This window comes from Psittacula echo (assembly GCF_963264785.1).
Source record: "Psittacula echo genome assembly, chromosome: 1".
Taxonomy (NCBI): domain Eukaryota; kingdom Metazoa; phylum Chordata; class Aves; order Psittaciformes; family Psittacidae; genus Psittacula; species Psittacula echo.
The window spans coordinates 10,215,180-10,243,005 of NC_137735.1; the positions used below are offsets into that span (position 1 = coordinate 10,215,180).

The 27,826-nt window shown below is 36.1% G+C and overlaps 1 protein-coding gene across 3 annotated transcripts in view; it reads left to right on the plus strand.

Annotated features, from left to right (window-relative positions):
- The window catches only part of RGS12 (regulator of G protein signaling 12), a gene marked incomplete at its 3' end in the record, with an annotated part of 87,891 nt that overhangs the window by 19,559 nt on the left and 40,506 nt on the right, over positions 1–27,826 (plus strand). For all 3 annotated transcript variants that reach the window (XM_080623943.1, XM_080623942.1, XM_080623944.1), the window contains 2 exons: positions 4,813–4,932; positions 25,396–25,417. In XM_080623943.1, coding sequence (XP_080480069.1) covers positions 4,813–4,932; positions 25,396–25,417 — 142 coding nt within the window. The remainder of the gene's footprint in view (positions 1–4,812; positions 4,933–25,395; positions 25,418–27,826) is intronic.

Consider the following 27,826-nt stretch of genomic DNA (forward strand, 5'->3'; position numbering starts at 1 on the left):
AGGTCCATGCAAAGAGCTCGCACAGCTGCTCAAAACAATACTATATGGAACTTCAACCTAACCTGTTTATCAGAATTACTTTTAAGAGGTCATCCTTTTTCTTTCTGTCTTTAAATAACTAGATTTATGCAAGTCACCTTGTATTGGAACATTTTTGTACTTTCTTTCCCATTGCTTGCAGTCTACCATAAGCCCATATGCTTCTTCACTCCGTCTTGCTAGTACATGAAGTACAATGTTTTCCACTCTCTCATTTGTACTTTTCTTGTAAACCTTTCCTGTTACCATACATAAACTGTTCTCACTTGGGCACATTCACAAACTGCTGCTGTGTCAGTCCCCCTGTGGGGACTTTTGTTTTCAATGCTTTTCTTGTCAAGTAGGTTAGGAAGTAGCTCATCTACAAGGCCAAATAAGCAGGTTAAAAGTTAAATAAAAATAATTAAAAATATGCATTTGAAGGGAAAGACTGCAGTTTGGTCAGTGATTGATGGTTAATTTAGGGGAATGTATTTACACTTGCCATCTCCTGTTAGCCTAAGGAAAAGGGGTGATCTAGTTATATGTTACAATAAAATTATGCAGAGCCATTAATTGTCCTGCTTTTCTCTTATGATTTATATGTCTAACTGGTATTTCAGTCCAATCTAGTTCATAATTTTTACTTTGTTATAAGAATAGAAAGAGGAATGTTGTTTTTTAGATCATCAGTGTGTTAATTCCTTTAATCCTTTGTTGTTTTTCCTCTCCATCTGCCAAGTCATAACAGGATAAAGGCTTTTAGAGATATGCTCTTTTGTACTTTCACCATAATAGTAGTAGCAGGGTTGTAAGTATCAGAATTGCAAAATTCAAAGGATGTATTGCTGTAGCACGTGCTTTTCACTGATCAACTTGTTTTCACAAATTTCTGTGCTTTTCTGTTTGTTTCTGGATTCCTACAATAAAGAGACTTAGTGAAATATCAGATGGACTTTAGTTTCTAATACAGTTCTGTGAAAGGACATCATTTTCTTGAATATCTAGATATTTTTAGAGTTTCATTTTATAGAGTCAGCAACACAAATTTTTTCCAGAATAGAATCTTGATATGACAGTAAGTAGTTCTAAGGTTTACAGGCAATCTGTGTTTAAAAAACCCACAGCCCAATGTTGATGTAGCAAATTTTAGTGTTTTAGTTTGGCAGATAACAATGAACAGAACAGCTTTTTGTTGGTTCTGTAGTGCAGTGTTTTGACATCTTTTTAGGTTCATTTAATGTTTTTTAGTATCTGTTTAATAGTGTAATAAAGGCTTTTAGAAGTATGTTTTTTTATAGCTAATAGACTGCAAAATTTATATTAATATCAGTCATTGCACAAGCAATATCTCTTTGGTCAAATACTTTGTATTTCTTTAGCCATGCTGATTAGTACATTACAGTTGCAATGGTTGTTCTGTCTTCAAGTCTTAGAAGCTTTTATTTCCAGCTCTTCAGAGTCCCATGAAAACCATTTGCCAAAACGATGCTGTTATTTGCTTAAGCTACACGATTCTTTATTTGTGTGCATGTGTGTATGCAAAGCGCTTATTCAGATTGATCTGCAGAAGGAGGTTTGCCTTCATAGGCGGCAAACCTTCCAGTCTGAATGTCTGGAATAGAGTCCAGAAAACATGAAAAGGGAGACTTCTCAGCACTGTTATCAGGAAATTAAATACTTTGTGAACTGCAGTCTTTTCCTTTTTGTGGTTGTTTTTTTTTTTTTTCTTTTTTTTTTAAATTTTTTAGCAATGTCTTCCTTAATTTCCAGGTCATTAATTTGATTCTTCAGAGCAAGAAAAAGATTTTTGTCAGCTGAAAACGTTTTCCTCATTGCAGTTGTGGGGGAAAACAAAGTTGGGTTGGGGAAATGGTTAGCTCAGTGACTTTTTATATTTTGTAATTGTTTCTTAAGCACCATTTTATTCTCAAGGTCTCTGTTTCCCTGGTCTTATCTTTACCATTAAATACAAAACTTAGTAGTGAGTTTTGTATAAGAATATCAAAAATTGTAAATAAAAACTATGATTGGATACTAATTTGCTAATTTTTTTCCATTACCACACAATTTGCAAGTATTTTGTCTGCTCTTTCTCTTTGTTATGTTTCTGACCACAAATAGGTAAGAAGCATTTGCTTCTAAAATGGGGCATCTGGTGATAATTAATCTTATCTGGAATCTGCTTCTCAGTGGAAACTAATTAGATTTGTCTTCAGGCAGTTTGCTCCTCTTCCTCCAATTTGTAACGTTACTGTTTCAAGATTTTTTTGAGTGTGTGTTCTCTGGTTGTATGTTTGAATCTTCCAGAATTGTATACAGCAATCTCCACTATTCAAACATACACTGGATGGTTTGTATTTTTTTTGAGCTGAATGAGAAAGAAAAGTGAAAGTCTATTTGTTATTCAAAATAGATCTGACCGCTATTGATAGTGTTTTGCCTTTGTTTCCTTTCACCATTTTTCTTTTACGGAAGATGAAGTCCTCTGAGGGATGCATCTTATTTTGAGAAATACATGAAAGACCATCAAGCCAGTAATAGTTACACCAGTTCATTAATTTCAAAATAGCAGTTGTACTTGCACTAATGATACCATTAATTTCACTTGTCTTAGAATTTGCTGAGCTGTTTGCAGTCTGATAGGTTTTTTTACTAATTCATAGATTAAAAACTTAAAGAATGCAAAACTAGTGCAGTCATACTTGACAAGTGAAACCTAGTGATTAATACACATTAATACACATGTATTAATGCTGTTTTAACAGGAATATACCAGGAGGAGCCATGTTAGTGTTTTGGTATGTTATGCTGTAATAGTAATGGATACTGCTGAATTTGGTCAGGGGTTAATGTGAAGTTCACTGTTGGACACAGATTACTGCATTAGGTATAAGCTTTCAGTTCAGACAGGAAAGACTGCTGTGACTGTAAGGTTTGAGCCAAGTGTGAGCCACCTCAGTGGTATCTGCCTGGATGAACTTTGAAAAGTTGCTCAAAAACCCAGGACTGTCCTCATTCCTGTGGGTGCTATCTGTGAACACTGACAGAGAGCATCTTTCCTTACCACACATGTGGCTGATCATTTTAGCAAAAGCCATCTTTCGTTGTTTATACTGTACTTTTAAAATATTTTCTTAAAACCCTTAGAAGCTGATCTCCAGTTGCCGGATTCTGAGTTTTTCTTAGCAGAACCTGCCCAGTTTTCTTCTCAACCAATTAAAAAAAACCCTTAGTAAACTGAAAATTGGAAGGGAAGGAGATTTTGAGATTTCATATAAAAATGTATCACTTTTAATACTGAATGAAGAAATTGGAGTCTCAGCCTGTTGCAGTGCTGAACTACATACTTGGGATCCAGATTCCTCTGTGCTGTGTTATGTCTTGACATTTCTGAGGGCTTGTAAACAGAATGTGTTGTGAATACTGGTGGCAGTCAGAGCCCTGTTGCAAAAGAGTAGTGTTTACTCCATGGGAATAAGCAAACAAGCAGATACCTTCTGCTGGATCCCCTTTTTTTTATTGCAGTAAGAAGGCTGTATAATACTTTCAGTGCTCTTCTCTACTCACCACCTCTTCGCTACCCACCATTTGCATGAGATTAGAAGAATATGAAATTTATGATTGTCCTTTTGGTTAATGTGATGTATATGGACTTTCAAACATGATCAAAGGGATACCAAAGTATTTCCGAATTGAGAGGACAGCAACCTGCCCAAAGGAAGAAATAAATACAAATATAAAATTTAATAAAATGCAAATATAAAATTTAATAAGCAATTATAAAAGGACAAATGCATACATTTTTAAGCTTACTGTGATGAAGAAAGATGCTGAAATGAAATAGAAGAAAATTTACTCTGAATTAAAAGCCTTTACTTTCTAAAGCATAAAAGCATCAGAAGGCAGGAAGGAATTTTCTTTACATTGAGAATTACAGTGAAAGGAATCCAAAATTTCAGGCACATAATCACAAGTTTTCATAATGCAGTGAGTTTATGTACATCTGCTTAGCACCAGTCACTATGTGCCTACTCTTCAGTTTAAGCTTACACTTTGCCATTTGGCATAAGCCAAATATGTACATGCTGAGCTGTCATAGCTTAACTGACATCTGGTGACTCTTTAAAGAGAAAGAGTATTATTATGGGGAAAAGAGAAAGCCATTAGATGTAATTATTGCAGCACCAGTTCTAGTCATAGAACATCCAAGTGAGGTAGTTTCTTTCTTCAGAACAAAAGTTCCCGCATTTTGTACTGTGTGATTTAAAATGTTGGACTTCACACTAGCAAGCGTTTTTAAATGACAAAAAAAGTAGTGAAAGTAAGATTTTTAGAAGTGTGGAGAAAGATTCTAACAGCAGCTGGGTGAGATGATCTCTAGGATGGTAATTACCTATAGAAAGACACATATTTTGTCATTGTACATGCTTTTCAGTTAAGACAGTGAAGAGCTAGGATTGTCTTGTTTTTAATTAAGCCCTGTCTATTAATACTGACATGTAGCTTATGTATACTTTAACAACCTAACTGATGACTCATGTTTATACAGTAACTTAATGCTGAATATTTATGATATTTGACTTTAGACTGGAAAAGTCAATACATGATTTTGCAGGGGCATGGGAAGTGACCAGCTTGTGTTGAAATTGTGGTCCTGTTACAAGTTTGCAAATCCAACTCCTTGGAATTCTGTACCTACCTATGCTTACAATTCAGATGCTGTCACTATGATCAGGAATGTACTAAAGCCTAATAAGTAAAATAATAATACATATTTTCTGTTTTGTTTAGGGTGCAAAATTTGGACATCCAATGGGATTAAATCCAGCTCCTCCCCCACGTTCTTCTGTTCGAAGATCATTTGGAAGATCTAAGCGATTTAGTATTACTCGCTCTCTGGATGACCTTGAGGTAAATAACTTTCACTTAAAACTTACAGTAAGTCTTAGAGAGGAACCTCCAGTAGTTAATGCTGATCATTAATGAGAGAAAGTATTATCTATAGTGTAATAAAGTTATTAATCATCATATGGCATTTAGGTGAGGGGAATACAGGTTTCATGTATTGCCTGAGTTTTCCAGTGTTTCTTTAATAGTTTAACTTAGTGCCAGCAGTGGCCATTCTTTCTGTGGGGAATTTTGACTTTATTTTACCGAAGAAGTGATAAATGCTCCATCCCTGGCAGTGTTCAAAGCCAGGTTGGATGGAGTCTTGTGTGACATGGTCTAGTGTGAAGTGTCCATCCCCATGTCAGGGGGGTTGGAACTAGATGATTTTAAGGTCCTTTCCAACCCTAACTATTCTATGATTCTGTGATCACAGCTGGTCATGTAAAGCAAAACAATACAGTTTTGCTGATCAAAATGTTCATAATATCTTACAAATCATGTCATGGTATCATATAAAATATCAAATGCTCATCGTGCCTTATCATGTTCTAGTTTTTCATTCAGCTGATGATCATTGCATTGAGGAAATTTTGTGGGGTTAAATTTGTGTCTCGACCAGGCTCTACATATAACTTCCTAAGAATGTTATCTACCGAGTATGGAAAAGTTTTTAAAAATTCTTAAATATGTTTTTCCTAAGAAGTTAATTGAGCAGTTTCCTAAGCAGTTAATAAAAGGGAATTTCTAATCTACTTGGTGTTGGTCATTGGTTATGGTGATTTTTGGTCTCTGAGTGTAATATAATAATGCTATTTCACATCTGGTATAACATCAGCTGATGCCTGAGCTTTAGTGGCCAAACCTCATCAATTTTGGTAAAAACAAAGAATGAAAACCATCTGAATTTAAAAAGATGTTCTGCTAAGAGCCTTGTTCAACCAGCTGTAAGAATATGGCTTCTTTATATCTTCTTCTCTGGTGTGCTTCCTTGGAAAAACCTGACCTGTAGTGATGTGAAGGTGAATGGAGGAATTTTACCCTTACCCCTTTGTCACGCTTATCTTGAAAGAAGGTTTGTGGTTGGGGAGAAACAAAAATATATGTAGAGCTCTTGGCATAGGAACCATGTAATACAGATTATACCTCTCTTCAGCATGGGAGGGAATGTGGCACAGTAAGTCCTCTACATGGGAAGGAGGTGTTTAAAAAGTGTTTGTGATGGGTGGAGGGAAGAAGGAGATATTCTGAGTTTCCTGCTGTGGGAAAATGTAGGAAGAACGGCGTTTCACTGACACTGAACTAAAGGAAAGGGGAGCTCAGGGCACTGGATTTTTAGGGAAGAGAATATATGGAAGGAGCTTCTGGCGTGCTTAGGGAATGCAGGTAGGAACTGTAAGTACTTATTTCTCATATGTTTTAAAGAGTGTTTTTCATTGTGGTCTATTTCTGTCTTCTTGTCTGAAGCTTTTAAGTGTCTTGCTTTTTTTCTAGTCATGGAAAATACTTTGTCATTTCTTTGCGCTCATAACTTCAATACAGTAAGTGCATAACTTTAACAGAGCAAGATCCTCTGAATAAAGCTGTTTGGGATCTACCTGTCTTGCTACATCTTTCTTAATCAGCAAAGGGTGATTCTTCTAAATTAAAAAAGCTTGTTACTATATATTACTAGTTTTGACAGAATTTCTGATCACAGTAGGAGAGAATCCTCTCAGAATATCTAATAGCCTAGTGCTAGTAATTCATGTGCAATAGGAAAACCAGTTCATACCACGTTCTTCCAGATTGAAATTTCATACAGATTATCTCTTGTATTTGAGAAAGTGTTTTAAACACCAAGGATATAATTTAATTTCTGTTGTTGGAGCTGTTTTACATATATAAATATTCATTAAAATAAGGACTTGATACTTTCCATTAATTTCAAAGACGTGTTATAATTACTGGCCTAAAAAGTCGATTTTTCTCCATTATGTTTTAGTTGGTATTCAGCAATGTATATAAATTGAATAGCATGTACAAGAGGGATTGAGAGGCTCTCTCTGTTACCCACTGTCCTAGTTCTTAAAGCTGTTACTTTGAATGGGGAAACTTGCATTCTAGGTCAGGATGTGAACTGGACAAGAAGCGGTTTGTATTAAAATCTGTATTTGGATGATTGCCCTTACTACATGTAACTATTTGGGTGTGGACTGCTCTCTGTGAATTGCTTCTTTTGACTTTGAAGTCTCTTTTTTTCCCTCTGCATGCCATAAGAGGCTGATATCCTAGCCACCAGGAGAAATATCAATCCAGAGAAGAATTAAAAAACCTCCATAAATCAAAGTAAAATAGTTTTAAGGTGTTTTGATTTTGGTTCTAACTTTAACATTGCTATTGCAGCACTTTCCCCAAGTACTGTTATACTAAGTGTACTAGAACACATTGTTGTTAGTACATGTTTAGATTATTTCAGGCCATCTATTTAGAGTTGCTGGAAGAAGAAATAACAATACCAGGAAATTCTTAGAGGCTCCACCTTTGGAATAATGATCATGAGCGTATTATATAGGCTACTTGTTTGCTTTTGTGTTCTTCCTAGTTATCTTGGCAGAATGGATAAAGTACTAACCCAAACGTGAACTTGGGAAATTAATATGCTTCTCTGAGTTTGTGGGTTTGATTCCTGCTGGCATCTAACTTAGTCTTCTAAATTGAGCAGTATAAGTAGGTTCCATGCAGTTTCTTTTATGGGCATACGCTGAACACTTTTTGTTTGCTTATGGGTCTGAAGAAGGCTGTATTTGGATATTTTGTGAAAGTATGAACTTCCTCTTCTCATTCTGGGAGCTGTGGTGTGTGAAATACCAGCCGTCGGTTCTGCTGCCTTCTGCCATAAGGTGGCGTGATTTCTTTGCAGTTTCTTTTTATTTAATCTATGCAAGAATAAAGCATATTAATATATATTATTTTAATAAATAAAACAAATGATTGAAAGAAAACATTTAATTTTTCTTTTAAACTATTAGATTATGGCTGGCTATACATTCACAGACAATATTCTTATCAGGTTAGAATTAGCTCTGATGATAGTTGCCTTCCCCTTAAGCATTTTCCTCTTACCTGCAGAAGCTGTATTATGCATAAAAGAAAACAGACAAGTTTGTAGGATTAACCTCTAGCTACTGTTTTTACTAATAGAACCTGTACGCAAGATTATTTTAAATTTGCATTGATTGAAATAGGATGAGAGTGCAAATTCAGTGGGTGCAGTTATACTATGACAATGGTACAGAAAATGTATCATAAACCATGCAATTTTATTTCTGAACTGTGGAAGTTGTGCTTTTTCACACCAGGGCTGAATATGACTATCTTGTAAGTTGGAATTTCATTCAGAAAATCAGCATGTCTAGTATATACCTTAATTACCTTGTTTTTACAAGAAATGCATTTAAAACTTTTTATTAGATTACAAGAAATTTGGTTTCATTAACAACAGATTCCTATTTTGTGTGTAGTAATACGTTTTCCTATGTGGCTCGTTTGTTGTTACAAAATAGTGTCCATTAATAGCCACGTTGAAATTGTGTGATTTCCACCAATTTTACTTTATAGCATGTTTGCTGGTTCATATTTGCAAGGTGTAGCTTAAGCTAGTTGAAACTTGCCATGATTTAGGATTATTTAAGTTTCTGAGCATGATCCTATCTTTCTTCTTGCTTTTATTCCCTGTAGGTAAGTGCCAGTGCTCTCTTCTTGCATGATTCTGTCTGGGCAAAGACATTATTTATAGATTTATAAACACATTAAAGGTGAACTTATGAGACTGCAGAGACTAGGGCATTGCCTTTGTAAAAAAATTGCATTAAACACAGTAATCCATTTACTGTTTAACAATTTTGGAACCAGATTCCTGAACACTTTCAACTATAGGTCATTCTGTTCATATTTTAGTTTTTCTTGAGGTCTGTAAACATAGGGGACCTTTGCAGTATTCCCCCAAAGTCAACAAATTTAGGTTCCTCCTTGACAAGGAGAACATTCAAAGCTGCTGTTTTTCCTGAAAATCTTTGTGGCACTTGTGCATTTGGTATTACTCTGTGCTTAAAAATAATAAGACAGAGTAGCATCATGAGAGACATAATATCTTCGGCAAACAAGTGTCACGGTCTTTGAATATTGTTAAATACCCTTTCAGTATAGAGATCCTTTTAAAATCAAAGACTATTTCATTCTTTTAACTAAATACCAGCACAAAAGAGACAGCTGTTGATGATTTTCTTCTTGTCTTCACCCTGTTTTGGAAACCTTAAAGCTATATCCTGTATGAAAAAGAACATTTGTTGGAGAAGATGTTTAGAGTTTGGTAATGTTTTCAAAGTTGGAATGTATCATATATTCCTTTTAAAAATCAGTGTGAGGACTTTTGGTAGAATATTCTCTCTTAATAATGCCATTAATAATGTAGTATTATTAGCTGTTATTACAGATGATAATGCTTGATTTTTTTTTTCCTGCTTTGTTAATTTCACTGAAGCAACTTTTTTTTACATTTCATCTGCTAATTGAAAGCACACAACACATCTCTTTGGTATGAGGGTTTTATACTAATGAATGACATGTCTCTGCTGGATATTAGCTTTGGCATCTGTGGGTGGCAAAACCCCCTAAATGCTCATTTGACTTAATAATGAGTTTTTAAGTAGGTACCTATCTTTGTTTGACTGATTTAAACAATCAGACAAAGCTTACACAGGGAGATAATAGCTTGCATTAGACCAACTAGTACACTGGGAGACTCAGATAAGAAGAGCTAAACATGCTTCTAACTTTTCTGACCCTGGTTGGTCTGATAAAAACTGTTTATCTATTTATCTCTCCCTGCAGAGCTTGCTTTGCTGATGTTCTTAGATCATCTCCTCGGCCATAACGCCACCACTGGCAGGTGTAATTATGTGATTTAAATCAGGAGGCCTCTTCATTCTCAGCTTATAATTGTGAATTTAAAGACACATATTTTGTCTTAGGCTTCACTGCTTTTTTTAAGCCATGACAATTTGCCATGGGCTTCCAGTATACCCAGGTTCTACCATGTACTACCTTTAAGCATTGGATCTTTTGCATGTATTTTGTCCTATTTTTTATCTAAGATGTAACTGACCAATTGACAGTTTTGCTGTCTGCTTTCATGAACATGGAGAAAAGGCCAAGTGTAAAATAAAACTGTGTGCAAGAATGAGATCTCCATTTCTGTATGCAAAAGGTAGTTCTGTATTTCTAGCATGCAATAATAGGGGTATTAAAGGGCTTCTCCTGTCTCTTATATGGATATTCTCAAGTTGAGCTCCTAACACTGCTGATTTGGATGCCCTATGGATCTGTGACCACAGTGTAGGATCTTTGTTTCTGTTTTCCTTTTGCTAGAACTTGTCTGGTGTTGGTGGGTGCAGTAGCAGTGAATGACAGATCCTGCTTCTTAAGAGTGTGCCACCAGGGGTCATCTTTTAGGACAATGCAAAATGTAAGATATGTGCTTAATGATTTTACAGCCATTTCCTGTAATAGCTCAAGCCCTTTTAAACTATAATATCTAGCTTTAAATAATGAAAGTTAGTTATGATAATATACATTGATTTCTTTACCTTGAATTACTGTAGCATATGTGGTCATGGAGCGGATAAGTATAAAGTTTTGAAAGTATCCAGTGGTTTCTGCCAGGCATTCTGCTCTGTTCAGACCTTTGGCTGTTACAATCCTGCTGGAGTTGTTTACCTTCTGTGCTGGTAAGTGAAACAGTGCCAGGACATGGGTCAGGCAGCGGATTGCAATGGTTGTACTGTCACACTGTTAGAGTTGTCATTTATGTGGCTTTGTCCTGGGCCAACGTGTATTTTCAGACCTGGTTTAGAGGTTGGCCCTAATAGCTAGCATCACTGTGCCCAGCAGGCAGTTTGGATGCAAACAACTTGATTGATAGGAGATTGGGAGAGCTTGGTGGTATGATAGGGGCCAGAAAGTACCGTCTGTCTTTGGAACTACAACAGTAGCTTATGGTGCTATTGATGTGACTAACACAGATGCAGCCACTATGTCTGTGGGTTGTCATCTCCTTCTGGATGATGCCTGTGTTGTCCCTTAGAAATTTTTATTTGGTTTCATCGTTCTTAGTATGTCTTAAAGACTTCCAACAGCATATTTTATTCACATTTGGTTCTGTAGACTGCTCTATTAAGAATTTCAAACTCTTCAGCATACTCTAGAGGATCTTCAGGCTTTTACTTTGGCATGTGTGATCTTACCAGGTACTTTAATTATATCCATTGTTATTCCCTAAAGAAGAAAGCAACATGCTAGCAGTATACATGTATTTTTTTCCACAGACTGGGCAGTAGCAATAATGTTAGGCCTTTGCTGTTATTCTGTACTGTACCGTAATTTTTAAGAAATTACCAATGTATGTTCCTAAGTCTTCCCTGCACTTGCAGACTTTATCCTGGAAAGTTCTTATGCTTTTGACATTGATTTGTAAAGTACCTGACGAAGGTAGTTTGGTCAACAGATGAGTACAGTTATGTGCAACCTCTTTATTGTGAATTGGAGATACTTATTTCTAGATACAATCCAGAATGTTAAAGTGTGTGGGTTTTATTCCAGACCCTGAGAATAATGGGATTTGATTTCTGTTATTGCAATTGGTAAAGTGACCATACTTTGATAATTTTACTGTTTAGTCTTTTCTTCTGCCTTTGGGTTATTTTCTTTATTTCAGATTCTGGAGAAATCTGCCATGCAAATACGCATGTAAAATGTGGAGTAGTCAGAGAATGTGCTGAGAGCTGGGTCTGATCTCTACTTTCTTTGTGAGGTGCATATGGCAGTGTTCATCCCTTACTTTGGTGCCTGAGAAGGAGCCAACAGTGTTGCCTAGGATGGATTCCGTAGGGAATTCAGTCCTCCTTTGTGGAAAGACAGTTGGCACTGTATGGAGAAATTTCTCCCTGAGGAAGCAGTCAGTACGTTGTCTGACCCTGCCACTCAAGTGCTGTCCAAGCGTTATAGCCTCTGGGCTTGGCTCTCCAATGCAAGCCGATTTCTGTCATAGAACAAGAGGCACAGTATATGTTTTCAGGGACTAGATATGAACTTATATTCTGCATAAACCTTCAGGCAGCAGGCATTACTTCTTGTCAGCAGCAGTACTGCCATTCTTAAGATGTGCAATTAAAAGGATACAGATGAATTCTTAAGTTGTCAACATCTCTACTGCAGCCACTTTTGTGGAACTACAAAGATCAGCCATGGTGAACAAGTTAAAGTAACTACCTGGAGCTGCAGAAGGGTCATATCCCTTAATTCAGCAATATAAGTATCAGACCTTGCTTTTGGCTCTTACCTTTTGGTTCTGGTTTCTTTGTATGGTGATGAGACAGTCAGTGCTCACAGAGCTGGGACTTCTGGTAGGTGGACAATATCTCAAGAGTGTCATTCTCTGTAACCTTTGGTGCCCAGCATTCTTTTAAAATTGAGCTTACTCTCATTTAACTGAAACTGTTTGCTCTTCTGGGTCTAATTCATGAGGCACATGACATTAAGGCAGAATAGGAGCTTACTGCACTGGGGTCTGTTACTGAAACACACCATTATTTGCCCTTTGAGGCTGGCCCTTGCTTCGGTTCCTTATGTTACGCTTGTTGCTTCAAGAGCATCTTTAAAGGCTCTTCTCAAGAAGGTGAGCAGTGAGGTGAAGTTACTTAAGGTAATAAGGACAACAGCATTCTCTGAAGATGAGAGCAGGCTGCTTTTTTAAGACTGAATGACTGGACAACAAAATGGCAGATGAAAATATATGCAGAGAAATGTAAAGCAATGCAAATGAGGCAAAATAACCCTAGCTTCCTATATCAAATGATAGGTATGTCTCTGAGTTGCTTCTTCTCATAAGGGAGATCTTTGAGTTATAAGGGAGAGTTGCATGCAAACATCAGCTTAGTACAGTAGCAGTGAAACAAAATCCTGTGTTATGAATTACCACGGAAGGAATAGAGATAAAAAACCCATAATGATTCCATTGTAAACATCTCTGATTTGCCCACACCTGCTCTCTTTATTTCAAATATATTATGATATATTAGAAGTAGAAAATGTTCAGAAAGGTGTCAGAAAGTACAAAATCATGGGTGGCATGGAAAAGGAGTTGGGATTGACTTCTCCCTGTCTCCTTCGGGATAAGAAGTCAGCCCCATTAATTAAAGGTAGCTGGAGCCAGGAGCAAAACAAACAACAGAGGAATGCGATTGTTCATGGCGGAAGTGAGTCGGTCTGTGGGACGCCTCAGCCCTGAGTGCTGTGGATGCAAGAAATTTGCATGTCCTGGGGGGAAAGTGGACAGGTATTTGGAAAAGAGAGCCACTGGGGATCATTAAGGAGACAAGCCATGCTGGGTTCAGCAGATCTCCTGAACTAAAAATGCCTGGAGTCTGGGAGAATGTAATCAGGGAAATGTCCTATATGTTGCCCTGTGCTACTTGTCGGTAGACATCCATGTGTGGCCACTGCTGGAAACATAATATTGGGTTTGATAAACCCATGTTCTGAACTGATTATGTTCTTAGAGTCAAGGATGGACGTAGCTTCTCTTTAGCTGTGGTATTATGGATCATCCTTTCGGCACAGGAAGCTGAGTTACCTTTCACTTGGTGTAAACTAGTTTGTTTGTAAAGTAAAGGGCTCACAGAGCGTAATACCTCCTAGTGCAGTGTAACTGCCATGGACTCTGAGAGCATTTACTGTTCCTGCTAGAGCTGTTGGAGGGAGAGGGCATCTGCAGCTTTCCAGGTTACAGCTTCTACTGCAACACGGCGTGCCCATGCGATTCCCTGATGGCAATGAGGAACTGGGTGACTGGTTTCATGCCTCGCTGTTCCTGCCCTCCCTTGGCTGCTCTTCCTGTTACCTGGTATGTCTTTTTGTTGTGTCGTGTGTTAATGGGGGTAAGGGGAGTGTTTTGTTCTATGAGACCTGGTCAGTGTTAGGGAATGAATTAAGGAGTTATTGAATGAACTGAATTGGTATTTCTAGGGTATAAACACAGAATACATATGGCAAAAATGATAGCACTGTAGCTCTGCACGAATTGTTTCCTACCCCATATCTATGCTTAAAACACTGTGATTTTGGCTACGAGTTGTTACCATTTAATTTTCATGGATTTATCAGTCCAGTGAAGTTTAAAAAACAAAGTCACCTATAGAGCTTCTACAGTATTAAATCATCAGAACATTTCATCTGTTCTTCTGATACTTAAAGAAATACAGTAAAAGAAATACAGTAAAAATCCCTTCCTTTACTTGCATCTGGACCAAGGAACTGCACAAGGGTGGTATTTAAGCATTATTTGCTGGGCAGAGACTGTGTGTGTTTCTTTCTGAAAATACACAGCTTTTGCTGCTCTGTCTGGAGGGTAGGTGTGGTATTGAAAATTAGGAGAATCATGTTTCACTTGGAATGCAATCCTTGTAAATGCCAATGCCCTGCTTACTCAAACGAACGCGGAGCGTTTTGGTAGGATGAGGTAGATTGCACAATATGCATGCATGTGATTGTAATCATACTGAGACACGTACCTACATGCCAGAAACTGAAAGAAATTCGCTGTGAGTCTTACAAGTTTTAACAATTTTTTTAAAAGATATTTTTAGTTTATATTGTAAGTATTTTTAATGCAGATTGATGACCTAATTCATTCAGATAATATACTCATCAAAGGGGAATGTATTAAGAAAGAGAATACTTTGGAGGAGTAAACGATGTTGACTCAATGCTTAAAACAAGTTTGGACAAACGTTTAAGACAGAGTCCTGTAGGCCCTTAGCGAATGCATTTTGCATTAGCAGATTCCTCAGCAGCGTGCTGTTGTCTTCACAGAAGCTTTATTGTTACACAGGACCTGCCTAAACACCATTTTAAAAGCTGCCTGTTCCTTTTGATGAGAAGATACAGAACCAGTATTGAGGGCGGAGAATATACTGGGGAGGGAGGAGAATGGGAGAGGTGTTGATAGGGCAACAGACAGAGAAGCCTCATTTTTTACTGGACTCTGGAAGAAGTAAATATGTGTTCAGAAAGAACGTAATAATAAAGTTGAAGGGACTGTTTCTTAACAATGAGCTGTTAAACTATTTATACATGGAGAAAACTTTTACTAATAGTCAAGTGTCTGTAAGTATAAAGTTTTGTTTGTCTAAAGTGAACAGAAAACAGGAATATGGTTTAATGAGTAGTCTTCTGAGATAAGAAATCTTGCAGTGAAATGTGATAAATAATGCTTCTAAGGATTCAATGAGGTTTTAAAGAGACAAAGTTTGTAAGTATAAGTATTTAAGTTGACTTTTTATATAAGCTTTATTATGAAATTAATACACCATTTTTATAGACATGTTTTAAATCTTTCTTTAGCACTGTATTGTTTCTACATGTGGAGTAAGTATAGTAGATATACAGATACTTCTCTAACGAAGATTTTTATTAATCTTTCACTTAATTTTCACTGCACTTGCGCGTGTTTCTGTAAAGCAAGAATGTCATGTTATAGCTATGTAAACCTTTTAATTGTTACAGTGTTTCCTACGTTGTGCAGTTACAGTGATTTTTTAATTTTCTTCCAGCTGGATTTTTATCCAATAAACCAGAATCCAGCTGGTAGGAGTTATTAAAATGACTGAAAATAGATGAAAAGTATAAAATACAAAATTTTTGATACAGAACTTCTGATGAGTTTTAGCATTTTGTTGCTCAGAAAACTCATATTTTGTAAGTAAAGGTACTGACTGTATTATCAGTTTTTTACATTATAGTCCTTATCCTTATGTGTATATGCCTTAGAGTATAGACATCTTTAATGCTACAGGTACATAGCAGCAAAACTATCAGTTTTTAAAATGAAAAGGGAAAGAAACAATTGAAAGGCTCAGGAAGATATATATACAGTGTTTACTTAAACATTAGTAGGTTTTATGCTAAGTTTTACATTGCTTGCCTTCAAATCTATTGATTCTTAAAGGTTCTGCCTGCAGTAGTAAGAAATTCACAAGTGGCTTAACATGTTTCAGTTATCTGTGACTTAACCATATGTAATTTGATTTTAATTTACTATTGGGCTGCAGATCACCTTCCATCTGGATGAGCAAGTTATGCTGTTTCTGCATGTTTTTATTAGTAAGAGAAAATTCATTTGCCTTAAAATGTTGATCAACAGAAGGATAAAAATAGCAATAATTTCAAAAACATTTTGGAAAAAAAGTGTTTTTTTTTATTATCCGTTTACAATCAGGATATACGGAAGTGTTTTTCAAAGTTTACAATACTGCTTTAAAACCCAAATATTTGGTTTTAGGGTAGATTTATAGATGACAAATCTTCCTGAGCGTCACTTTAAAATGTGTCCATCACTCTCGAAGGTGCAGGCAGACAGCAGGGGGCACCCGGAACAGCAGTTTGCTTCCATTCCCTTCACTGAATTTATTGTATGGGAATTCTTAGTGTTTGACAAGGAAGCTTGTATTCTGGTTATTTATACAGGAGCAGATTCCAAATGGTTTGTCTTGAAAACATTTTTCGTTATAATCTCCCTGGAATAGGAAGGACTTTTATCTTTAAAATACACGGAAAGAAACTGCACCATTGTAAATAACAGAATCTTCCCTCTTAATCAGTAGCATATATGGCATCTGTTTATTATTGAGTAGCTGACAAATCGTTGACAAAAATACATCTAATATATCTAGACAGATCATGGAAAATTTGGAGAATTAGGAAAATCCCCCCCTCCCATTTTATGTTATAGCAAAGTTTTCTTAAATTGTGTGAGGTTTTTTGATACTCTGCTTTTTATTTCAATACCTAGGGTCAGTGAGATAAATCACATTCTTAACAGATGTTTTTTTTCTCTGGCTTTCATGCAAGTAGTTGTTACTTTCTTTAATATGAGATAAGAAAACAAATACTTAATGAGACTCAAGGTTTTTGATGGTGCATTCTGCCAGTGTCAAATTTACTATAGGAATCTGTGTGACTGGGAGCTGGTCAAAGGGATTGCCTCTTTCTAGTTGCCCGGTAGGTTTGTTGTGTGTGTGTTTTTCTTTAGGAGTCAGGGGTAGATGAAATCCTGTTCATCTTTTGACAAGTTAAAGCTTATCCAGGCTTCCTGTCATTCTGTCTTTCTCTTCAGTTTTTTCTGCTCTGAAAACAAATGTAGAAAAGAAAATATGAGCAGGAAGTGGAGGGAGGGTAGAAGAGAAAAACAGATCAGCAGTATCTGGGGTCTCTACCCCTTTCCACAGTTTAGCTTCTATAAGCAGATGGATGTGGGTTTACAAATGTCATCTTTGGTATATCTGAACAAGGCTTTTAAAGCTGTTGTGTTATATTTTAACACTTTCCATTAATAACTTTGCAAATTAACGTTCCTTCTGCTTTTGACCTTTGAACTTTGAATTGCCTGCCTGGTTTACAAATATGGTACACAAAAATCACAAGATTTTGAATTTGGCAGCTGCTGAAATAACTTGTGAAAATGAAAATATAGAGGGATGTGAGGTTTTTAAAGGCCTTTCGGAGTCACATGACATATCGTTGCCATTACTGTAACTGGTACTGTCTAATTGGTAGAGCTTGTTTGTGGTGCTGGTAGAGTCACTGTATGGAAAAAATGTGGATGTGCAATGCTTAGTTCAATGGAATAAAATCAACAACTCAAAAGGTCTGTTTAAATGAAAGGATTATTAGGTTTATAACGCCAAGTATGTGTGCCTAGAATGTATAAAACATTGCCCACCCACAGCGTTCCTAACAGTGTTCATTGCAGTTGCTCTGGTGAACTGCTACTCTTGCAGCTACATCCCATTGCATTTTTAGAAGGGTTTTTTCCTCCTAGTCATTCTTCTATTTTTATGGGGGACATTTTCACCTGTTAAAACTCTGCTAGTACATTTGGTCTTTCTAGGTGATTACTAAAGGATTTAGGTTAACACTCAAATCGTAAAAAACTATTGATAAGAGTATTTTTTTGTGTTACTCTGAAGAGGTGTTCACAGGGAAGTTCTCTAGGCATTCCTGATCCATTTATGCTTTTCACTTACCCAATGGAAGGATTATTATTCACCTGGTTGCCTGCATATTGGTAATGATGTTGCTGTTTAGTTAAGGTATTGACAGTGAAAATACATTCAGCATCCCACTTGTTTAGTGTCCAGCAAAATGCAGTATGTAAACAGCTCTGGCGTTTTTTCTTTATAAAATTATACATTTTGAATACTTCTCTGCACGTAGTAAAACTGTTCTTCTGTGCAAATATCACAGAGCATTAGCTTCTTAAGTCATAAAATAATGGAGAGTATAATTTGTAAAACACACTCCTTCCTGTCTAACCACCCATTTGTTTCCATTGCATTTCTTCATTGTATTAAATACTTGCAGAAGACTGCATTCAAAAGTGCAGTGGTGTGCCTACTCAAACAAGTCATCAATCATAAAATGAACTTTGTCCACTGCAGCAATTTGCTTATGTCTCTGGAATGCTTGTTAAAGTATGCTTATGCAATTAGCTTAAAACTTCTTCCCTGATCACTCCAAATTAAATTGAGAAGATTGAATTTTTCTGGTAACTAAGTCTCTTCATCCTAAGTCCAAAAGTATGAATGTGTGCAGACTTGGACTGTCTTTTGCAAACCAGTCTTACTGTGAGATCTGGAGTAAAGGTTCTTAACTTTTTTACCTCATTTCTCTCTATACAAGTTCAGAGTAATATATGCCTTCTTCATAGGGTTGTTTTTATATTAGGGGCTCAACCTAGGAACTGTATGGAAGTGCTGCATTGAGAAAGGGAGAAGATTCCTCTTTCTTAAACCACTACTAGTAAGTCCACCTTGGCTTCAAGGAGATCCTTCTAGCATAAAAATGCCCACTAATCATTCCCAGTTTGCAATTCTTGTGTTTATTTTTAGCAGAAAATTTATTCTGATTGCTTAAAAATAACAGCAATGAATGGTTTAGATGCTATTGCTACTTACTTGTGAATAGCAGTAAACTTCATGAAATCTTATACTTTCCATATACAGTCTTTTGAAGACACTGCTGTCACAGGCAAGTTAATAGCACTTCCCTCTTGCATTACAAGTAGCCTATTTTGCTCTCTGTTCCTAAGGGGCTGTGCACAGAACTGCCTTAACATCAGTTGAGCACAGGCTCAGGAAGCAAGGAAGGAAGGGAGAATATCACTTGGTTTCTGGAAGGAGAATTTTGTCTTTAGTGGCAACGGGCTGCTCCTGGCTTTAACCAAACATGCCAGGTTTCCTTGTGCTGCGGATTTTTACAAGCAATTTCTAGTGATAACCACTGAAAAGTTAAGCAGAATTAGACCGTTTGAGGTCTTACTTTATTCTGGCTTGCATTATGTAAACCTCTGAAAATAGTGGTTTACTATGTAAATATTTCTATAACTAATGTTAGGGTGATTAACTAATGTTTTCCTGAACACTGTCTTGGAAATCTGTTTTATCGGATACAGGACTATCACACAATTCATCGTCATTTTATTTTTCTGACTTGTTATAGGAAATGTTTTAAAATACGATTGGAATGATTTATATAAAATGATCTAGATTTTCTAGTGAGAGATAATTGAGATCTAATCTGAATCCCTGACGAACCACAGCTTCCTGCATTGGCCTGTTGCTATGGGTAACATAAAAGGAGTAAAATAGAACTTCATACGAAATGCCTTTAAACTTTACTGGCATGTACAGGCATGGAACAGGACTGAATTTTTTAGTTTAATCTTTGAGAAGCTGCTGTGTTGAGGAAATGTTTTTTCCCTATTAAGTGAAGATGAATTTAGGAAAAGTACTGTTAGGAAAAATAACTGCCGTTTCTTATGAAGAGCGGGTAAGTGATACGAATTATATTTACCTAAAGCAAGGCATCGTTGCAATGAGAAATTAGAAGAGGCTATTGTTATTGGCAAGAAATCAGAGAAGAATCTTATCAGCTTCAGAATGCTTTTTGCTTAGCCTTTAAGCTTTTTTACTGTAAAGTAATTGAGTTAAAATTCCTTTGTAAATGCAAACATTGTGTTTCATTATCAGAGAAAAGGGAAGCTTATTGTACCAACCAGCAGTCAGATTTTGAGATGTATTTATGAACTGTGCCCAATATGTGTAAAGCTAAAAAAATCAGTATGTTTATAATCTGTGCCTTTAGTTCTGTGCAATGTATTGTGTATATGCTTTCTGTACCATTACATCAATATTGTATCTTTAGGTGAAGCTGTATATATGTTTTATATGTCTCTCTCAAGATCATTTTAGGAATGGATTTGGCATTTAAGGCACTATGTTTATATGTGATAAGGTTGGTTTCATTTTGGGTAGAAAGTTGAACATTTATTTCTTAAAGGAATTTGAAATGTCTCACTGTTTACAGTTCATATATTGTTTTTATATACTCAAATATTTGACAAAACCTGTAACCTTCAGAGAAGAATGTATTCAGCAAATTTCTTGTACAGTAGTTGTACTGTATTTCTTTTTAATTTGTGAATTCTTCCATCTATAATACTTTTGTATTAATTCCTGTAAAGGCACTTCTTTAGTGGTAGAGAATTGAAAAGACAAATTATGTAATAGCCCTCCTTGAAGTGACATTCTGAAAGGGCATCCTTCTCATAGAATTCTAAGTCATGAAATTAATCACAATAGTATTTTGAAATAAGGATAAAATACTATAATATTACTCTGAGATTTTGGTGAGAAGTGCATGTGAGAACATTTATTAGGAGAAAAATCTAGCAATAGTTTAGAAGTCTTATGGCTTTATTTTTTATTTAAAATTTTAGAACAGTGCATATCATATTTTGAGACATGATCTCCTTCCCAGAGATCATTTGAGTTCATGGCATTTGTACAATGTTCATGCTGCAATGTATTTAAAAGGATAAAAATACGTGCATGTAATGTAAGTCCTGGAGTAATGTAACTGAAGATCTAGGGACTTGCTCACAATTCATACCTTGGCAAAAGGAGAAGTTGCTTCAGGTGATTTAATAAGGAGTTTGAACACAGCAGGATGCAAGCAGGTGGTTGAGTGAGTGATAGGCTTTCCGCGAGCTAAGTGGCAGAATGTTTGAAAGTTGGCTATTTGTATTCAGTCTGGAAATGTTCAGTGCTTCATCCCTTAAAGAACACAAGTTTCCCAAACTTATTCTGCATGTTCAAATCATATGGGAGAATCAGTTTAGAAGGTTAGTGGAGTGAGGTATGCTATTCCAAGGGGAAAGGCTTAATTAGAGGGGCTTTTGTAAAAGAGTGTGTGTAGTATAATATTGTGCTAGGCAAGTCTAACAGATTCTGAAGGCAGCAGTCGGAGAATTCGTTGCATGCAGCAAAAGGTTGATGCTTGTATTAGAAAGAACTGTACTTTTAAAAGGGCACAGAGAAAGGTCATTTTGAATCCCTTTTTCTCTGTATCTTTTTAGATGCCCAGGAAATAAAAAGGTATTTCTGTTTAGTTTGTGATTTTGTCATTCTTAGGCTAGGAGAAAGGAATATGTCTTCACTCTCCTAATAGATTTTATCCTTCCACATCTCAGAAGGAGTTGGAAATAGATAAGTCTTTTTTGCCTCAGGAAGGCACTCGCCCACATTCGATTAGCACAGATGATTTCATGTTGCTTCATTTATTGCTAAGGCCTAGCATTTCCTAGTATGTGTCACCCCTCCCAGTGTCCGCATATTTCCCTTTGTTCTACTCAAGTACTTGAGCATGACTTTGACTTGAATGACAAATCTTGAGGTGGAGAAAAAGGATATTTTTGTATTGTGTTATCTGGGTAGTCTGTACACATAGATTTATTTGCTGTGTGTAATATCTGGGATATGGGTAGAGTATTTTTTGGTTTTTCTGTGTGATGTTATTATGGCAGGCTTTGACAGTACTTAGTTTCTTTCTTGGGACCTGATCTCTATAAAATGGGACTAAGTGGATTTTCTGGATAAGAGTTTCTGTCAACTGAAAGATGTCATCAGACTGGTTTTGTGCAGTGGTGCACACATCTAGCAGGTTAAAGACCATGAAAGCTAGAAGATACAGGCTGTTTCAACCTTATGAATTATTCTCCTTTATGTCCTATCTCTCCCTTTGTACCATGTTGTTGGTGCAAGATACTATGTTGACTATTTCTATTCTGGAAGAAGAATTAATGTACTCACAAAGGAGTTTTCTTCTTGATAATTATTGCAAGTTAATACTATTTTAGATTTGTTGCAAGCAGATTCTGAACACAACATCAAAAAACTCATAGGCCCTTCTGGTTTTTCCACCTAGCAAAGAGATGATACAAAGAGAAATTATCATGTTTTCTCTTAAACAGAACTTGACGCTATCTAATATATGCCGGTGCATTTGCCAGTTTACAGAGACCTGAGACATCTCTTATGGTGTGTGATAACTGGGAAGCCACTGTTCAGCTTGCTGGCCCTGACACTGAGCTCTTCACTGGGATCACAGGGATCACAATCTTGCTCTGAAGTCTGAGGAAAGAGAGTTGCATCCTTCAGTCTTGCAGGGGCTGTGTGTGTGCCTGTATGCCTCAACTGCTAATCCAGCTAGATGAGCAAGCAAAGTTCTATTGAAGAGATACAGGCATTTTAGTCTTCCTAAACTAGGTTTATTTTTTAAATGTTAGTGATTTGTTACCATCAGACATCTACCATGGGCTCTTTCCTAAACCAATTTGGAAGTCAGGGTAATTTGAAGAACTAATTTCAGTACTTATCTGGTTGTGAAAGATTTGATCATGGAATGCAATTAGATTTTATCTCTGGGTGATAGTTCACATGTACCTTCATAAAATGAATACATACATGTCCTGCCATTTGGAATGAAATACTAAAATACTTTAACATTCACATTAGCCCTAACTGGCATGAGGTCATACCCTGTCCTTTCTTATCTTTCAGAAATGGCTACACACAGGATCTGTTTAATTTTATAGCTATTTGATACATCTGATTTTTAATAGATAGTTATTAGTATGTATGTGGCGTTGAATTTCATCAAATAATCAGACATTATATGCATAGTAGCTCAGATTTTGTCCTGAAGAGCCTCCAGCGGTGGTTAAGTGTGAGTACTGAAGAACAAAAACAGCCCCCAACACACAGTGAATTTTTAAAATGAGATCATCATAGTATTTAAAAAAATCTGGTCTTGCAACTTATACCTTTGGACAAATCTAGACAAGTTTCAGCTGAAGAGTTTAGAACAGAAACTGCTTTGTCTAATTATGGATTACATGCAGTTTCTGACAGGTTTATAGTTCTAAGATTTCTAAGTACTCACAAACATGTTGTGAACATAATACTGTGAATTCTTACACAGTAATTGCAAGCTTTACTTTCTAGCTGTTTTTGTTGAATTAAGTAGATTTGATTCAGTTACGTAGATGAATTTAAAGAAATGTTCTTAAATTATTCTGTGATCTACAGAAGTGTAGTATTTGAAATATCTAAATAGCACAGAAGTAGGTGGTTGATATTTTGATACTAAGTTCTTTTCTTCGTATGGGTACTACTTTTAAAAAAGGTTTGAAAGTAATAATTACTTAGACCTTGCAAGGAGAGATTTTAAGATGTTGATACATGTAATGTAATGCATATTAGCTAGAGCATTTAACACAAACACACAAACCCAACCCATGATGTGTAGAAAGCTCACCGTATTAAGTTATGCCGAATGGATTGAGGTAAAACTGTATCTCATTGTCTGTAGAACTTAATTAAGCGGTACTATTTGTGTAGTGTTTGAGCTTTCTATGAAATCACTTAATTTTTCCTTTAAAAATGATATTTTACAATTGTTAACTTCCCAGGTTTTGAAAAAAAGTGGTGTAACTTTTCTTTTTACATCATGACAATCCTATTCTTTTTACTTCATAACTTTCAACAAGAAGGATTATAGTTGATGTTTGAACAGATTCATGCAAACTGCAAAAGTAAATGACCATTCCTAAAATGTACATAGTTTGAAAGTGTTTTTACTTTTTTCTGTCTAATGTGCAAACTGATACTATTACTTGACTTTGAGTCATCCTTCTTTTCATTGTTTGAGTAATGACATTGAGATTGTTTATTCATCGGCTGTTCTGTACAGTATGTGAATAAGAAATTAGAAAATCATATTTATAATACAGATTTCAGTAATGTAAATTAAATTTTCTAAATTACAAACAGGAATTAAGTTACAGCTTCTGAATGCATAGTATGCTTACTAGACTTACGTGCAAAGTAGAAGTACGAAAGATGTCCAGAGCCTCACTGAAGAACTGTACCCAAAGCAGAAACACTTTTTTGATACCTGAAACAGTGCTATTAAAAATAGTGAGAGGCCTGGATACACTTTTGAATATATTAATATGCTTCACAGACTCAGAAGCATTCATTTTTGTGTAGTTAAAGAAGAAGAGCCATCATTTTTTTAATCTTACCCATGAAAGATGTATTTGTGTTTATCTGAACTAGCGCGAGATGAATGATGTCAATAGAGACTAATTTAGACTTGCATTAAATAGTAGATCTGCTGCTGTGAATGGTGAAGACACAACAGTTTATAACAGGTGATGTTCTTCAGATAGTGTTAACAACAGTGTGAGATCTTGCAGTGAAATAGAAAATGGTAATTTTTGATAGCCATTAAAAATCAGTCCAAAAATGAGCTGTCCTTCCAGTCTTTCACTCAGCTGAGTGTCAACGTATAAGCACTGGGGTACATGTTTGGGAAGTGGTCACCTATATGATGGTGTAGAAATATTAGCTGCCTTGAGGTAATTTGCGGTTGAAGATGAGATAAGCACATAAACTTTGGCATGTCACTAGAAGACTATTTGTCCTTGAAAATTTGATGTACTAGTAGAGGAGGTGAAGAGTTCTTGCCTATCTTATTGGAAACACTCTTAACATCCTTTTGGCTCTGTGGAAGTCAGAAATGATCGGCAGGGCAAGTTTTCAGAGTCACCTGACTGACAGAATATTGAATTTTAATTTTGATTCCCATCTGCAGCAAAATAAAGTTAAGGAGATGTTTTCATTTCAAGTCTTTGCAGGTCAGTTTTAAGATACCTGCTTTCTTACATACACCAACTGATTGACTCTATTCATCTAAGAAGGACTGCTGGAAGCAGTGTGGCTATTCACAGCAGGAAGTACTTTGTGCAATAAATACTAGTGAGATCAAGCTCCAGGACAGTGGTTAAAAGGCCTGGGATGAATTTCATGGTTGGGAGGAAACATCTATGAGAAAGTAACAGCTGGTTTCTTTAGATTTTCCTCTCTTGTGTTATCTGTTGTTAACAAGATAATAAAAGTAGCTAACATTTCAAATACTATGTGAAGCTCAGAGATTTCTAATACCATGAAACTCAAGTAACACTTATTTTTCTCTTTCTTATTGCAGTCAGCAACTGTTTCTGATGGAGGTAAGATGAAGCTTATTTTTACTTTTATAATGAAAAAAAATCAATTTTCCACATTAAACAATACAATATATGGTAAATAAGGTGACATATTACAAGATGGTTGTCCAAAGTGGTGCGGAACTCTTGTGCCTTCTTTGGGAACTGTGCTAATGAAAATACTGCGGGATTGTGTTCACATCCTTTCGCTGATGTATTTGCATAATTTTTTGGTGGCACATCTCTATATGCATGTTTTTATTGTAACTAGGCTTCTTCATTCATACTAATAAAGAGGCAGAGCTGGTAGACTTTTGTATAATAGGATGGGTAGATAAAATCTTGGTCTCTATTTTATTATCCTTTACATATACTGTTTGCTTTTGAAGAGATAATGCTCTAGCTCCTAAGTTATAAGCTGTATTGGTGCATGTGTTGAGGCTGAAGTTTCTTTGTGGAGTGATGCATTTTGAGAAGGGGGTAAGTAATTTGACACTTGGAAAATCCCAGTATGGAGGTTTTGCAGTTCTGGAGTACTTCTAAATAAACTCCTCTTTATGTCACCTACCCTTGTTTGTTTTGATTTTCACATGGCTTTAATGTTTTAAGGGATATCCACTCTTTGTTAAACATTAGAAGATGATTTCTCTGAACCTTTGAAGTTAATTGAAACAGTTAAGTATGCTTCCTTAATGGAATAAAGGAATCTGCTTAGTTTAGGGTATACAGGAGATGGCTTTTCTCACTTTTCTTGCTTGGCAAGAGTTGGTTTACTAGATCCTGCAGAGAAACTCACATACATATTTTTATGTTTGCTATTCTTTCACAACAGTACAAGACACTTTTATGGTATAAAAAGGGGACAATCTGTGTTGCCCCAGTGCAATGAAATTGATAAAATATTTTGAAAGGTAAAGATAATTTTTTTTCTATGTAAATGCATAATTAGAAATACTATTCACAAAACTCCATTGTGCCCTAATTTCTGATTCCTTGCAAAACTTAAACTACAAACCCTGTAGTTTTTACTGAGTTATTTTCAGTTCTTCTAATACGAGTTTTTTGTGTCATTCCAATTCCATTTCCATGTTTGCACAATAAATTTTATACAGTTTTGTGAAGTAATGAATCTGAAGGCCATGTAGGTTGCAGAGGTGAAAGAACAGGCAATAAGTTATATGCGTTTTTCTGCTGAGTTGTATGACCTATTTTGTCGGCTAGTGTTGAAGATTTAACATGGACTCTCTCTTCATTGTTAAATGCTATAAAAGAGGAGGGATGTAATTTGTATAAAAAGTGGTAGTTGAACTATACTGAGTAATATTAAATCAATGCTTAAGTACCTAGAAAGTGGATTTGCAAAATAAGAACCAGAGAGACTGCAACCTGGAAAAGTGAAATGAAATAAAATCCTTACTAGTTTCATTTAAAACTGGATTGAGTGAAAAGCTCTGATTAATTTCTGAATTACATTTTCAGGCTTTCACTTTTATTGAATATGTCACAGCACTGAATTTTTTTCAATCTTCTCTAATCTCACTAATTCATTAGTAGATCCACAGATTTACACATTAGGGCATGTCTAGATTAGAGAAATTTTCACTAGTGCAGCCATTAGTAGAGTAGTCCATAATTCCCTTCCTAGACTGAATTCTAATGTTAGTATTTGTACATATAGAATGGTTTGGGTTAGAAAGGACCTTAAGGTCCTCTTGTTCCAACCTCCTGCCATTGGCAGGGACACCTTCCCATTGACGAAGTTGCTCAAGGCCCTGTCCAACCTGGCCTTGAACACTGCCAGGGATGCGGCAGCCACAACTTCCTGAGCAACCTGTTCCAGTGCCTCACCACTGTCACAGTAAAGAATTTCTTCCTTACCTCTAACCTAAACTTCCCCTGTTTAAACCCATCACCCCTTGTCCTATCACTACAGTCCCTGATGAGTCTCCCTCTCCAGCATCCTTGTAGGCCCCCTTCAGGTACTGAAAGGCTGATAACGTAACTAGGTACTATAAATACTGTCGTTAAGCTTTAGTCTGGGAAGGGAAATTTATGTGTAAAAAGTAATTATTGTGTGTTTATATACATCCCTTCAGTATAATAGGAGACACGACAGCTCCCTGTACATTTTCTTTTGAAGGTCAATAAAGCCTCATGTTGTATGGCTTTTATTTCATTAGAGCCAGGCACTGGGAACCATCTACCTCTTGATGCATTTACTTTACATGGTAATTCAGCTTGCGCAATCCTGGAATGCCAAAACTGTGTGCTTGGGCTTTGCAAGATAGGTAACATGTAAAAGATACAGGTTCTTGAATTAGTGTTGTTTCCAGAGATGCTGACCAGTAGCAACTCTTAACTGTAATTGATTTGCTTAATGAATTGCAGAAAGTCAGAATGCAAGCTGTGATACTGTTTAAGTGGAGGATAACT